The sequence below is a fragment of the Glossina fuscipes genome, unplaced genomic scaffold, assembly GCF_014805625.2.
Source record: "Glossina fuscipes isolate IAEA_lab_2018 unplaced genomic scaffold, Yale_Gfus_2 2, whole genome shotgun sequence".
Taxonomy (NCBI): domain Eukaryota; kingdom Metazoa; phylum Arthropoda; class Insecta; order Diptera; family Glossinidae; genus Glossina; species Glossina fuscipes.
In genome coordinates, this window is record NW_023998416.1 from 1,089,974 (window position 1) to 1,105,427 (window position 15,454).

General features: G+C 34.3%; 1 protein-coding gene across 4 annotated transcripts in view; it reads right to left on the reverse strand.

Annotated features, from left to right (window-relative positions):
• LOC119633042 (GYF domain-containing protein gyf-1) overlaps positions 1–15,012 on the reverse strand; it is a 103,792-nt gene extending 88,780 nt beyond the window's left edge. Inside the window, exons 1-2 of one of the 4 annotated variants that reach the window (XM_038026235.1) lie at positions 14,859–15,012; positions 10,589–10,666 (exon numbers count right to left, since the gene is read on the reverse strand). In XM_038026235.1, the coding sequence (XP_037882163.1) occupies positions 10,589–10,640 (52 nt within the window). In that variant the 5' untranslated portion in view covers positions 10,641–10,666; positions 14,859–15,012. Of the gene's footprint in view, positions 1–10,588; positions 10,667–12,948; positions 13,032–13,386; positions 13,427–13,776; positions 13,796–14,858 lie in introns of those variants that run through there. The other 3 variants (XM_038026236.1, XM_038026234.1, XM_038026233.1) reach the window with 3 other exon arrangements.
• Positions 15,013–15,454: the final 442 nt, after the last annotated feature.

The window sequence follows — 15,454 nt, forward strand, 5'->3', positions numbered from 1 at the left end:
CGTCTTTGTAACAATACAATGTCGATGCGCTTCAAAATTTTGCTTTTTTTGCTTATTTTAAACTGGTTTGGAACCGGTCAAATGACTCTTCCAGAGAAACTTGAACATCCTAGGAAGACCTCCTATGCAAAGCATTTAGTTTGGGGCGCCATAAAGCCCACGTCGCTTGAACTGGAGGGTAAGGCAGCTAATACGAAAGATATCCAGAAATTTGAAAGGATTACAGGTTTTGGTGTCATAATCGACAAAAATTTGATATTATCATCTAGAGGTGATGCGCCAGGCAATCCACAAATGGAGTAAGTATAAAAGTAAGAAAAATTCCTTATTTCGTTTATATATACGTTTGTTTAGCGCTAAGATTCTTGGTGTTCATGTGAAAGGCGATGTCGAAAGGGTTGTGGGATATGGTCAAACTGTATTTAAAGATGTTCCGGAAAAACCTTATCAAGTGCCACTTAAAACCGGCGCATTATACAAGAATCCAAAAAATCATATCGCATTGTACGAAACAACCGAAAAATTGAAGTTGGACAAGCAAAAAGCCGAAAGTGTAATATTGGCTTCAAAGGAGTATAAGATTGGTGATAAATGCGTGATAATTAAACCAACCGTAAGTATATTAATACGAATATTTTCACATTTCAAAAATGGATTTCGAAATGCATTTTGCAAACGTTAAAGTTTATCAAGCTCACTTGCAAAAGAATCAAATTAAGCGTAAAATTTCGTAATGCAAGAGGCAAGAAGTTGTGATGAAAATGAAATCAAATTCTTTAAGAAGCTGCATCTACTCGTTTAAAATTTTACTTTCCCAACAACCCCTGTAAGCAGAACATTTTGAATTTATTCACCGTATACGTTTATATATGTGCAAAAGTTTGCTCAAAATATATTTACGTCCCTAATACCAAACTGTTGTGATTGTAGACTCGATTTTATTCGCAAAAGATCACAAAATCAAAAAGAACTCGGGGGGAATAATGTACGGCCTTCATTAACTTTCTACGAACCGCAACAAATGTCACCTCAATCTTTGCATTGAACGGTCACAATTCTTCTATTCGCAGTTTCCGCACCACGTGACTTACTTAGCTTACTTAGTCTCTCGAAAATGCCAAATTTCTTAATTTCACAATCGAATGATTGGCGCTTGTAAATAAATATTATCTATAAGAGCATAACCTTTTAAGGCATATGCCGTAATATAATGACTATATTGTGTTACATGCCTAGGGTACGCAAAATGGCCAGGAGATTTCTGAGTTTGATGTGGAAATTCTAGATGAGAAGAACTGCATGCAAATGGTACCCGATATAGATAGTGATCTTTTGTGCTTTAACATATCGAGCTGTGCTGTCGAGGCGGCAGGCGTGCCAGTAATATGCTCAGGTAAGCGTGATGATATGATAAAAACCCCGTTTGATTGATCGTCAAAATTAAGGTGAACTCGCGAGCATAATAACTGTAGAAAAACCAGATTGTGAAAAGCCGCTTGTTGGCGCCAACATTTTCAAAAATCGCCAATGGATACATTCTAAAGCTAACGAGTTGTACGTAGAGTCGTCATCGTCCAACGTAGTATCGAACTCCGTCACATTTGCTGCCGCCATGTTGATTTTATATGGAAAGTTATTACTGATTTAATATTTATTCTCCATAGAAAAGAACATAAAAAAAAGGAAATAGTTCTGGATATAAACGGAGAGTGTTTTTTATAATTTCATATAAGTAATTGTGCTATTGTAAAGATTTATTCCTGCTTACGTAAGTAAGTATAAATGAGTGTCGGTGTGAACAAAATCTAATTTTAATAATTTTTCAAACAGCCTGGACTAACAAAATGGATGAAGCAAACCAAGTGTCCTTTATTTTGATGATCTTATTTTGAAATTTCTTAACAAAATTGCAAGAGTGTGAAGGGAAAGCATCTGATAAATCTTGTGTTAAAGCCCGTGACAACTGTTATTGTGTTATAATATAGTTGCATATTATATACGATGTCTCTGTATAAACAAAAACGAAAGAAAAAAAAATTTATTTTGCTTTAATATTAATAACAAAAAAATTTTCATATTTTCACATACATATGCAAACAATAAAAATGTAAACATAAAAATTAAAAGACCTTTCGCACTGAAAGCTTTATCTTAATGCTCTCAGTATAAGCCTTCAGCTAGTGCAGAATCAAGCCTTGCTTGGAGGGGATAAGACTTCGTTTCCTTTTTTTTCTCTAACAAGACGGGATACACCTGATAGTCAAAGTTTCGACTGGTTCTGACGTGGCCTTTTTGAAAACTTAACGTGTGGCCAAATGCTTCATATATATAATATTTTGGTCACTTCAATTAATCCATTGTCTTTCATATCGCGATTCTCTGGGGTCTAAAAACTCTTGAAGATGAATATTCGATAAACATTCTCACCAAATATGAAAAAAATGTAGCTCAGAGAAAAAAAAGTAATAAAATTCGTGCTTTACGACTTTATACGCATTTATGCAACTCTTGTTGTCGAGCGCCAATTAAATTGTTGTCAACTGCAAGCGAACATTGCACACCCGTCGCTTTGATTTAAAGGAATGGAAAATAAAAGAGGGATAAAGAGAAAGACTAATTTCTGATACTCTATAACTACGCAGGGACGAGATCGGACTCATTTCTTCCATTGCGCAGATTCCACGAACACCAGTAGAAACTTCCAATCTTTTTGGCAAATTCAAACGCGATATCCGAATTTTTGAGCTCTGTAGAATACTTAACACAGACATTAGACAGATGAATTGGCGGACAGACTACTTACTTCTGTATTTTTCAAACTTTCTTTTGGAACGATTTAACAAAGTAACTCCCCAAAAATTTTTTATTATCCTTTTTTAAATTTTCGCAGACAAATTCAATAATTACAACATTTTAAAATCTGATATACATAACTTATTCAAAAGTCCTTTGGAATCACCCAATTACCAGCTAATGAATGAATTCTTGTCTGTGAGAAAATCGACAGTTATTCCTGCAGAAGCGCAATCGAATTTGATTAAAGCCAAAGAGAAATATTTTTCACTCATCTTTACTGATGGATCTAAGAGTCTGACATTGTACGCAGCTTTATTTGTATCCAAAATATAAACATCGAAGCTTATTTCTCAAATCACCCATGCAGCTCTCTGCTTCCGGTTGAATATTTTGCGATCTTAGAAGCTATTCGCTTAGAGAGCACTTAATTACACAAGAAATTCTTTATCGTGTCGGACAGTAAAGCGGTCTTATCTGCTTTTCAATCATTTCCCTCAGATAAAACTCATCCTTATGTCCTTGAAATTATATCTTCACTGTATAAACTCAAATCTGATGCTCTTTGTTTCCATTTTCTTTGGGTGTCCAGTTACATGGATATTTATTGGAAATATCACTTCGGATAATATCGTATTTTTCAGACATTCATTTGCTAATAATCGTGCTCTGATTTCTGCCGACTTAAAGACAATCGACAAAAACACTCAATCCTTTCTTGGTATAGACATTGGTATAATTCAACTCATGGTCTCCACAAATATTTACAACACCTTACTTTTACTTTTTCTAGGTATTGCAGACTCAGACGGCACACTATTTACCTTATTAATAGCTGATATTTAATCATATGAGACGCAAGGATCACGTGTACAAAATTAATTTGCAGTCTCCTGATCATTTTCTATTTGTCCGAATCTCGCCGCTTCTATTCGTAAATTGTCTACAGACGGCAGTCATAATCGTGGCGTTTTTGACATTTCATACTCACGTATCCACCGTAGACTTGGCGTCGCAATCTTCCCATTTTTATAGCTTATCTTCAGAACACATAAATGTTCACAGCCATGAGCTTACTACGCACACTATGAGCTTACTCTTTTACATATTCCTTTACTTTCGCAACATTTCATCTGTTTAATAAGACGCGTAATTTCTTACACCACACGCTATGAGATTCACTTCGCACTGTATCATTCCGAAATCAATTGGAAAATAAATTCCCATAAAATAAAATACGAAAATAAATTGAAATTTGCGAAAGATGACTTTCCGCAAAAAGAACCAAATGGCGAACGTCATAGTACGCAAAACATGTACATGTATATATATGTATATCTTTACAAATAAACTAATCGCCAGTGAACTTCGTGTTCACATTGAACCTTTTTTATCCAACCTAGTAGATCATCTATTGTTGATTTGCTGACTTGCTGAAGAAGAAGAAGAACAAATATATTTTATATACAATTTTAATATCCTAATCGTCTGTCCTAATAAAACCAACGTACTGCATTACTTCTTACACTACGAATTTTTACGCTACGCTATTGTATCCTACGTGAAGTACGGTGAAGTATGCAAAATTGAATAAAAATTTAAAAAAAATTAAATGGTGAATGTGTAAGAAATAATGGAATAATTAATAATAATAATTGTATGTCAAAACTAACCGTTTAACACTAACTTTATTATGGCTCAAACGAAGAGCTTTATGTTCACATTGGCCCTTTTCTACACATCTCAGCGATTTCTCGTTTGTTGATTTGCTGAATAGAAGTAGAAGAAGAAGAAAAAGTTTTGGTTTTTTTCAACAATGTTTAGGAGTTTCAAAATTTTGATTTTCTTAACCATTTTAAACTGGATTGCATTCCAAGGACAGACAGAAGATATATTGCTGCAGGAACTTGAAAATCCCGAAATAACTGACTACGCTAAATATTTAGCTTGGTGTTCAGTAAAACCTAAAAATATTCAAATCAATGGAAGGTCGGCTACGAAGTGGGAAATGCATACCTATAAAGAACCGATCGGTTTTGGTGTTATTATCGCAAATAATTTGGTTTTATCGGGACTAGGTGACGCCCCGCCTGGTCCAAGAATTGAGTAATTATGAAACTGAGATAAAATTTTCATTGCGGTTACTTAAATTGCTTCTTTTTTTTTTAAGATTTAAAACCCGCACCTTAGACGGCGATGTTCATGTAAAAGGCGTTATTGAAACTGTTGTCGGATACGGCCAAACAAGATTTAATATAGTGCCAGGTGAACCTTACCAGATGCCGCTTAAGATAGGAACAAGACATACAGACCCTTATAGTTTTATAACATTGTACGAGACAAAGAAAAGTTTGCAATTGAATACAGGCAGAGCCCTAATCTCACCACTGGCTTCGAAACTATATGGGCCTCGTCACAAATGTCTATTAATAAAGCCAACGGAAGGTATGTTGGTAGATAAGTAGCTTGAAGTGAAACAATTTTGCTTTTAAAAAATTTGCAATTAGGAGTTTGGCGCTAAGTGCCAAAATGTCTCATAAATAAATATCTCGCCGTAGTCGTCACAAATCGAATAGCATATAAAGGTATAAATAATTTTGGGAGGAGAGTTCGTTTATATATCGTGGAGGATGTGTTTGCTCAAAACAAGAGCCTCAGAATGAATGAAAAACCAAATGGCATTTTTTTTTTTTATAATTTTACTAACAAGTACAGCAAAAATATCTCTGATGGATTTAGCAGAGAATTATACACTTGCACTTAAAAGGTGCATAATTCCAAAATCGGTTTTTATATATAATATAAGAAGTTTTATATTTAAAATGGCCTAACCCGAGACTAACATGACACAATTAATTTAATTAATTTTACATAAAGAGTAATAATTTATAAAAATAATTTCTATAAAATATATTTAGTAAGGAGGATATATGCATAAATGTAACGATTAAGATATAATTCCGATAAATAATGCTTAATCAGTGAAACAGGTACCGCACGAAGGTGCCGAGATTGTACAGTATCCTGTGGAAATACTAGATTATGAAAAATGCAGAGATTTTGCTGACGACCTGCATGAGGATGCAGAGGAACTTCTTTTGTGCTTTAATATAACTAATTGTGCGGTCAATATTTCAGGATTACCAGTTTTTTGCAACGGTAAACACGAGTGGGAAAATATGAAAAATTTCTTTAAAATTAATAATTGGTTTCCATTTTGATATTGATTATTAACAACAAGATGAAGTAGCAAGCATTATAACCGAAATAGATGGAACTTGTGACGCACCACTTATTGGCGTTAACATATTCAATAATCTTGATTGGATCAATTATATGATTACGGTGCTGGCGATAAACCGTGCTTCACCGACTTTAATATCTAGATCATCTTTTCTTCTTGTTCTTGTACTTTTATATGTTATATAATAAGACTGATGCAAGCATCTAAATTTACATAATTATAAATTTATTCTTTCATAATAATAAAATTGTGTGAAACTTGAGAGTGAAAAACTAATAACGTGTCTGTGAAAATATTTTACACTTGGCCTTTTTTAGATTCACTTGGCTCATTGTCTTGTTTTTATACCCCACAATCGAACGATCGATCAGGGGTATGTTCATCTTTTTGAAACGTGTGCAACGCGCAGAAGGAGAAAGCTTCCGAGAACCCACAAGGTATATATATATATATATTCTTAATCAGCGTCAAATTCTCAATCGTCTTAATCATGTCCATCTGTCAGTCTGTGTAACATATGTTGCAAACATTCTCTTGGCCGCAAAAGTTAAGCTATCGTCTCCAAATTTGGCAGAAGCATTGGAAGTTCTTGCACGCAGGTTGGTATTGGAATAAAAAAATGGTGTTTTGCTCGCGACTCACAAACTGCAGCAAATGAATGTACAAAAATTGTGCAGCGTGTGCGGCGTTGTAGTATGTGTACAAAAATTGACCGCGCCTATCCGATATTATAGCGGATCCAAATTTAGGTTTCTTTTCAATGCCTTCCCAACATGCAGAAACAAGCTTCAAAAACCTCGTAAAGTGTACATATTTGGAATGCTTCTCATCTGACCTTCTGTCCATCTGCCCGGCTGTGTAATATCTTTGCTAAACATCCTTTCGTTAGCGAAAATGAAGATTACCTTCTACAAATTTGGAAATGAATTTGGAAGTGACATCAACGTTTCAAAGTAGACGCCTACTACCGAAAAAAACTTTTGTTACTGATCAGGTTAAGTTGGAAAATAAGCATAGATGTGTATAGATGTACCGGTAATCAGAATTTTGGCACAAAAAGCGAAACACAGATAGACGTCAGTCTGATTGCTTCGTCAGAAATTTTTTTCAGCTTATTAAAAAAAGGTCAAGAGCGAATATTATTGAAATACAAGAGGAGACGAGGAAAAGTCACGCTCCAGAGCGGGAATGCTTTAATCATTTGAAAAGAAAGATCTTACATCGCCTATCTTTCTCTCCAAATATAAGCCTTTATCATTCTCCTTTATTTCCATCAGGACATTTCGAACTGCTCGAAGCGACGTCCATTTCAGTGGGGCGATGTTGTGACTGTTACTGTTACGTAGTGAATCTATCGTTTTCCATTATTAATTTTTAATATCCTCTTAATTATGGCTAACCATAGATTAAACTACCAATTAGTATTTATCATAAATATGTATACATTTATATATCCGCACTATTATATCCATGAAAATACGAATCTATTATATGAGACCAAGTTCAGGTGACAAGGCTTCGCTATGCATTCGATTTGTTTAATTAGGCGTATGCATAAGTATTTGTGTAAGTTAACAACAGAATCAAAGTGCGCTATGCAGAGCAAACGTGTTCAAGATAATGAAAGAAAACCATCTTTGATTCTAACCCGGAAATGCCAAGGATGAAGTCAGGCAATAGCATAACGCCCGAGGTCAGTCGTTTTGAAGAGTTCGAACAGAGCTGAGAGCGTTAAGCAGGAAGCAGGAAACTGGCCAATGCTATAACTTTTGTGAAAACAATAGCAGATCGAGTAGTATATTCTAAGTTTGCCCTTATTAAGTTAACAATCGCGGATAACTAATGCTAATGGCGCCATGGCGCTGCATGCTTACAGAGACTTGCATTAATCCTTTTCCAGCAATGATATGATGATGGTAAGCGGCTATTTAATTGTGAACCATATATAGCAATGCCTACAAATACATAAATAATATACAATAATGATACATAGAGTTCCGGTGCACAAGAGAAATCGTTTATCAGTTATTTATTACCATACGTTATACTAAAGTTGCTTGTACGCAATCCAATGGCTTTACCGAAGACTTAGCTACTATCATGTCAATCAAATGAAAATGATCGTTAACGGAACAAAAACAAACATCTAATGAAATATAAAACAAAAGCGTTGCTAATAAGTAGCAGAAAAGAAGTGAAGAGATCGGCGTAAAAATTGATAATCTGCTTCTGAGTTCAAATATCGTATGCGTTTGAAAGCCTGTCAGATAACTTTTGCAGTCATATTCTGAACAATATCACCAAATCTTATGACTTTTCTTTGTGACTTTCATAACTTAAGAAACTTATTGTATGATGATCAAAAATGATATTAGGACTGCTATTGCTCTGGAATATTAAATTTGATGCAAAGATCCAAAAACTGTGAAAAGATGGACACAGAAAAAATTTCCTATAACGGGCGGGCGGTCAAAATGTTGTGTGAGTTTTCATTTAAGTAACGGCAAAAGTAACATAGAAGAGAGCATCGTTTGACTGCGCTGAACACGTCTTTAGGATGCGCATCAGAAAACATTTGTCAGCTAACGCAGCTGCAGCTCTGTTTACTACCTCCTGGCCTAGAGTACTACTATTCGAATATAGCAGTGGCCAGTGCAAACGACTGCAAACCTACCTGGACCCAAGTTAACAAGGAGAACCCTGCTAAACGTAACAAAGAAAAATCTGGTGAATTTAATAGGTTTTCAAAGTACAAAATTATTTTATTTATTTAATAAGATTCGAAAGCTTCGCGAAATATATATTCGAAAATGTAAATCATCCGTAGCCGGTAAACTAATTCCTGTTCGTTCTTCCTCATCGCTGACGTTTCTGGCTAAAGAGCATTCTTCTTCAGAAGTCAATTGACTTCATTGCTTTGAGTTATTGTGCCATCTCACTTCATTGTAACATATTAGAATTTCATCCTATAAAACGTTTAGATTAAAGTATATTGCTTATACTTGAGCGGAGCAATGGTTTCCACGAATGACTGGCAAATCACATTTTATGAATCCTTCGAGCTTACATAAGTTATCATAACTGGTATGCATTTATCATTGTGCTTACAATCCATTTGAGAGAGCGATAGCATTACGGATTTACTCGAATCAACCTATGTCTTAACATTTGTTTTATGGACACATCCATTACGCACAATTCTTAACTGGTACATTGTTTTCTCAGGAAGTTTTTTTATATACTATTTGACCACTCTCTAAAACATGTCTCACAACAAGCGTGACAGAACTTTCATACATATTTTTAAATAAAAATTTCCGTAACACGCCCGGAAATCGGGTAAATGAATGCGCGAGTAGAGTAAATAATTAACAGTTTCCTACAAGAATGCTCAGAGTGTTGATTCCACCTACACTCACCGCTAAAGTGGGGAAACAAATGTGAATTAATATTCACGCCAGATGACCCTTTCCCTATTTGCTTTCGTTTTTACTTTAATAGTCGGACCAATTGAATCATTCTATAGTATTTTTCAATGATGGTTTCGTTTGACTGGAACATTTCACAATACGCTGCATCCAGGTTGCTGCCCTAACAGAAAATGACAAGGATATTTGATTTTACAATTGATGGCGATGTTTTTCCCTTAGCGGCGCGGTGATCTTGTACTCCTCCTCCGATATTGCACCGCATTCTTTTTTTTGATCATTCTCCACGATTTAGCAGCACTTCTTTTAAACTAAATGCGAAAAACATTGTTTGTTACGTTTGCAAATTTTTCCGCAAATCCCCGTTTGCCTGAACCTTATAAGAATTATATTTCTATATATAAAAAATCACAGGTTGCCAAATGCTCATAAATAAAGTTGGGGACATCCCTTAGAAAGATTTGGACGGACTTATTCGTGCAGGCTTCAAAAGCAATTTTCATCACTTAATAAGGAAGAAAATTATATTCGGTTCCGGCCGAATCTTTTATACCCATCACCGTCATTCAATAAAAGATTGAAAGGCAAAAAAAAAAAAATATATAACGACGACAAAGAAGTTTCAGTTTTGGTTGTATAGACCAGGAGAACGTCTACCAAAGATACTACACAGGTCGGCGGGCGGGCAAGTGAACGCACTGACGGACAGATGGACATACTGACATGCTCAGATGCTTATCCTTTATGGGGTTTTGAAGTTTGCTTTTGCGTTCAAATTTTTGTGGATTTATCGACTGGAGTTGATGAGTAAAGAGCCAAAAAGCAAATTTTTGTTAGTTCTTCTAAAAAGCAAAAATGTTTTCAGTTTACGTGATATAGTAGCCTTGTACTTCGACCGATTTGGTCTATTTTCAAGATCAACCTGCGTGCAAGAATTTTCAATGCTTCTGCCACTTTTGAAGTCTGCGGCTAGCAGAATGCTCACGACAAACATTACTCAAACGGGCAGACGGACAAATTGATGTAAACTTTGATGCTAATCAAATGGTTTGACAAAATGAATATATCGTGATGGGTATAAAAGGATTATTGAATAATCTTATTAATAATAAACCTCTCTTACCTTCTTTATTATCACTTTCAGCGACAGCGGTATTTTCAGCCGGATGAACCATTTTCACTATTAATTGGTGACGAAACTCTATAAAACAAAAAAAAAATGTTTCAAAGTGAACGAAAGAAATTAAAATATAAGGACAACTACCACTAAAAAAGCTATGACCCTCCGTTCAATTTTTAATACTATTTAAAAGTTATATGTTAATCAATAGTGCATATGTCAGCCGGTCCGGACTATTTTTCCGAAAAATCCTAACGATAACCAACATTTTTTACTGACTACATTTTCTGGTTTCTCGTATGCTTCTTCAAGCTTGACTGACGGCCAAGGAAATATACTCAATCTCTCGCATTTTTTCGCGATTATCGCTACCGAAGACTTTCCCGTCAGCGTCGATGTGCTAATACGTGAAAGGACACATCTGACTGAATGGAATCAATATCGTATGGCGATGACTAATGTGCGTAATTTGTGTGGTCCTTAACATGGATTGCTGATCATTATGAAAACAATGATTATATTAACATTTATGGTAATTATCAAAGCACTATTACGTAGTTCATGTTCGTTAACACAAGCCTTTTGCACTAATTTCTGCATTTACACATTTACGGAGAATTGTTTATGAGCAGACACAGATATGGGAATGCATTAATACTTTTATCTTCTTTTCTTTTTTTTTAGTTTCTTACATAAATGTCTATATTCGTAGTTGGTTGGTTGCCTTTAATGAATAACTCTTTGAAACAAATAATTGCTAAAAGGAAAAAATAAACTCGACATTGCTTTAAGCAATGCCAAATATACAAATGAAAATGTTGCGACGATTATAGTACATATTTATGGTACCGACAAATTAATAAACATTAAAAATTTCCCACATCCATTCAAAAGGTAAAAGCACGCAAATGAATATGTGTTAAAATTTTATTTAACATCCAATGGTAAATAGGGATCAATAACTCTTTAATTACATAAGAGGATTGTAATAAAGCAAGCAAGAAAACCGCGTTCACGTTAGCGGTAAATATTAGTTCCATCAAGGATTTGCACAACTGTCGGGATATCGGATCTTGTAAACGAAATAATGGAGAAACGTAAAAAAAAAAAAAAAAAATGGGTTGGACCGAATTTTATGATATTCTAAAATCAATGTTTGCACGAGATTTTATTGCAAAATAAAGTAATGCTGTATGTGATCAAAAATGAAGACGAATATTCAAGTTAAATTGCGCACGCGTATCGAATACCAAGAATTTTTTTTCTTTCTGCGTGGCAGGCATTAGTGTCCCGGCTGCGCGTGGTTTTGTGCGACATAAAAATTATTTTTTCCCATTTATAAAATGTATGATTTTGTTGAGCAAAGAGATTGCATCAAGTTTTAAATACGAAATCTTGGCAAAAACGTTTAGGATGTTGCAGACAAGAGAGCCTTTGACCTTGTCGGAAAAGAACATTTACAAGTGGTATAACAGTTCAAAGAAAGCCGGGAACAGGTTGAAAAAGGAGATCATTTCGAGCGACCACAAACCTCCACCGACGAAAGTCGCTTCTGGATTTCGGTGCTCAAAAACTGTCAACTCTTGTCGATGTATTTCAAATGCGTCACTCAATGACGTTCTAAAAAACGTTTCGGTCCTGAAACGCGTCAAACGTCGATTGTTATTAAAAACAATTCATTTCTGAATTGGCTCGTCGAGAGCATTTCGTTGGAAATTCAACCCATATCGTTTCACCGCATTCACCTAATTCAACCTCTTATGTCTTCAGGATATTACCTAACACTAAGCTTAAAGGACCACTTCAGAGACGACGTTCTGATTCGATTGAAGAGATACAAACTGAATTGCAGAAAGCTTTGAAGGTCATTCCAGAAATCGACCTTAGCAACTGTTTCGAGGATTGGTAAAGATGTTCGCATAAGTATTTAATATCTGAGGGGACTACGCTAATAAGATACAATTAAATTGCGCTTAAGTTTTGATCGCAGTAACATAACGTAGGTAACACTGTAAAATCATCGAAATTTAGCATCCGACATCTGCAAATTCTGCTTCTACGTAGTTATTTAGTAATTGTGGTCGCATTCATTTTCGCATATTTGATTTACTCAATACCAAGTTCTAGATTCTGAACAAGTTTTTGAAATTTTAATCCAAGAGAAAGAGAATAAAATATAACGGGTGCATTTTTAATAGCTGCAACTTTTCCTAATTTTTATTTTGGAAATTTCATCGTAAGCATATCAAGGGAATGATCCTTTACAGAAGCTACAACGTGAACAGGCAATTTTTCAAACAAATCAAACACATACAAGGCCGGCTACTTAAAGAGAATCGAAATATATTTTATTGTCCCCTTACCTTTTATGTAAAATATATCCACAATTGTTAAAAAAAATGAATGTTTCATTAAAATTTATTGTACGGCTTTCAAGAACGCTAACGCTTGCCCTAGTCTTCCCTACGTCTTTATATTGAGTCTATGCCTTTCCGGAATGGCGAGTTTTGCTTCAGAAATAAAAAAAAAATCAAAAGTCCTAGCGGATGATCAGTCGCCTTGTTCGGATGGTTGACAAAAAGTACACAATCATTGTTTTGTGCGAAGATGAATTGTGTTATGAACTAGTTTAAAAGATATTTTTACAACATGACAGACAAGGGGAGAATATACATAGAGTACGAGCCAAATGAACCGTATTTCAAATATCTCCAGATAAAGCACAGAGTTCAATAATATCGTTATGTGGTAGAAAAATTAAATTAAAACGAGTCAAAACACTGTCGTGCAACACGACCTACCAATAAATACTCTACGCCACTTCATTTAATGCGGTTATTCATATAGCGATCTTTCAAAACGTGAGGAGCGCTCGAAAGAGAAGTCCAATCCAAACGATATTCAATGGCAATAGCCTTTGAGCTGAAACACTTTGGCGCACCAAATTTCAACAAAATATTTCAAAAATTTGCGACTTGTTGTTGAACACTAGAGATCAAGGCAGACGGACAGGCTTTGTGAATCAAAAAGTGATTGTGAATTAATCGGTTTATCTCCGTCCACGAAAACTTGACATGCCCTTCTACTGTAAGTGGCATAGGGTATAACTATTAATACTAGTAGAATTGGAATTTTTTGATAGAAAAACAAAAAAATTAATTTTTAGCATGTAACTCAGTTTTCTTCCTTACTTTTTTTCGCAAAGTAATAGTACGAAAAAGTATCCACAAGTCACACTTTTCTAAAACTCGCTCACTTTCGATAGATTTTCTTCAAGGAGATCGCATTCGACTGAGGTCTGGTTTATTATTGTATAATTGTATTATCATTGATTAATTAATAAACTAAACTAAAGAACTTAAAGAACGTCTCGCTCTTTTCAATTTTGCAGCGAAATCAGGAACGCAGTGCTTGAAATTTATTTACGACAAGATTGCGACTCTTTCCACGAAATCAACTACATGTTACAAAAACTTTACGGCAGTAATCAAACAATGGAGTTTTAATTGCTTTCAAAATTTAAATGTTAAGAAATGTGTTTTCGAGTAGATTACGCGAAGCCAGGATTAATCAAAACGACAACTTGTTGTTTTCTCCTTACAATGTTTTTTTTTTCTTGCAAAGAATACATGTTCGTATTTTCTTTTACTTAATCTATATTTTATTACAGTCTTGACCGACCACAACAAGTCACAATGATGCGTACTGTCTGAAAATTATGTACGTCAGTTAACTACAAAAAATTTGAAATTGATACGTTAAATTTAACAGTGTGGCCAACTTCCACAAACAGCAAATATTTGTCATTGTGAATGCTTATTTTTGATGTTTTCATTTTTTTTTGTTGTTTAGGCGATTAAAATGCAAAAGAGGTGTTAGTAGGTCATTTTTGCAGGACTTTTGCTAAACTAAAATCATTTAGTCCTTTTTAATTTATTTATTTTTTTTTTGAAACTAATTAGTTAGTTTAAAACTAAGCACTTCTTTGATATTGTTTAGAACCACTTCGAATATACTTGATATATTTGAATCGAAAAGTGGCTATCGATTTAAACAAATCTTGAAAGATCGCAGAAAACGCACATAAAAAATACAGGAAGAGCCGACAGTAAAACAAATGAGCAAAATTCATGTAATCTTTAGAATTATCCATATGAGATCGATAACAGCATATACTAATATAAATGTTCCTCTTCTTTCTTGCTTCTATAATTTCACAACTTTTCTTCATTTCATATATATATATCTTTCCTTTATATATACACAAAATTACCGAATAAAGGTGATAAGAAAACGAATGTTGCAAATAGTTGGCACTTTTGTATGTATAAATATATATATATATAAATTTATAATCACTTGAAAGAATTCACACACAGAATTCAAATGCGACTTTGCGACTCGCGCTTTGCTTACGTGCACATGAAACTTCAAACTACTAAACGATCATCATCCACATAATAATCATTTTATATGCTGTTCGTCTTTCAACAAAAATAAAGCAAAAAAAAAAAATAAAATAAAACTAAACAGATTCAATACAACAAAGAATAAGGGAAACGATTTTTCATTGTTATTTTTATTATTATTATTTTTATGAGTGAGACGAGTGTACGTATGTATGTGTGTGGATGCCAAGGAAGAAAGAAGAAAGCCTATAATATAACTTCTTTTCTTTTGTTTGATGTTGTATTACAGTTTCTTTAGCGAAAACAAAAACAAAACAATGAATACTCATAAAACCTGAAGAAGAAAGGAAAACATCACAAAACAACAACGGTGCTTAAAAGCCAAGAGATATGAAAAGCAAGAGCAAGAAATGAATAAGAATTAATTCGATTAAATGAAAATATTTTTTTGACACCCTCT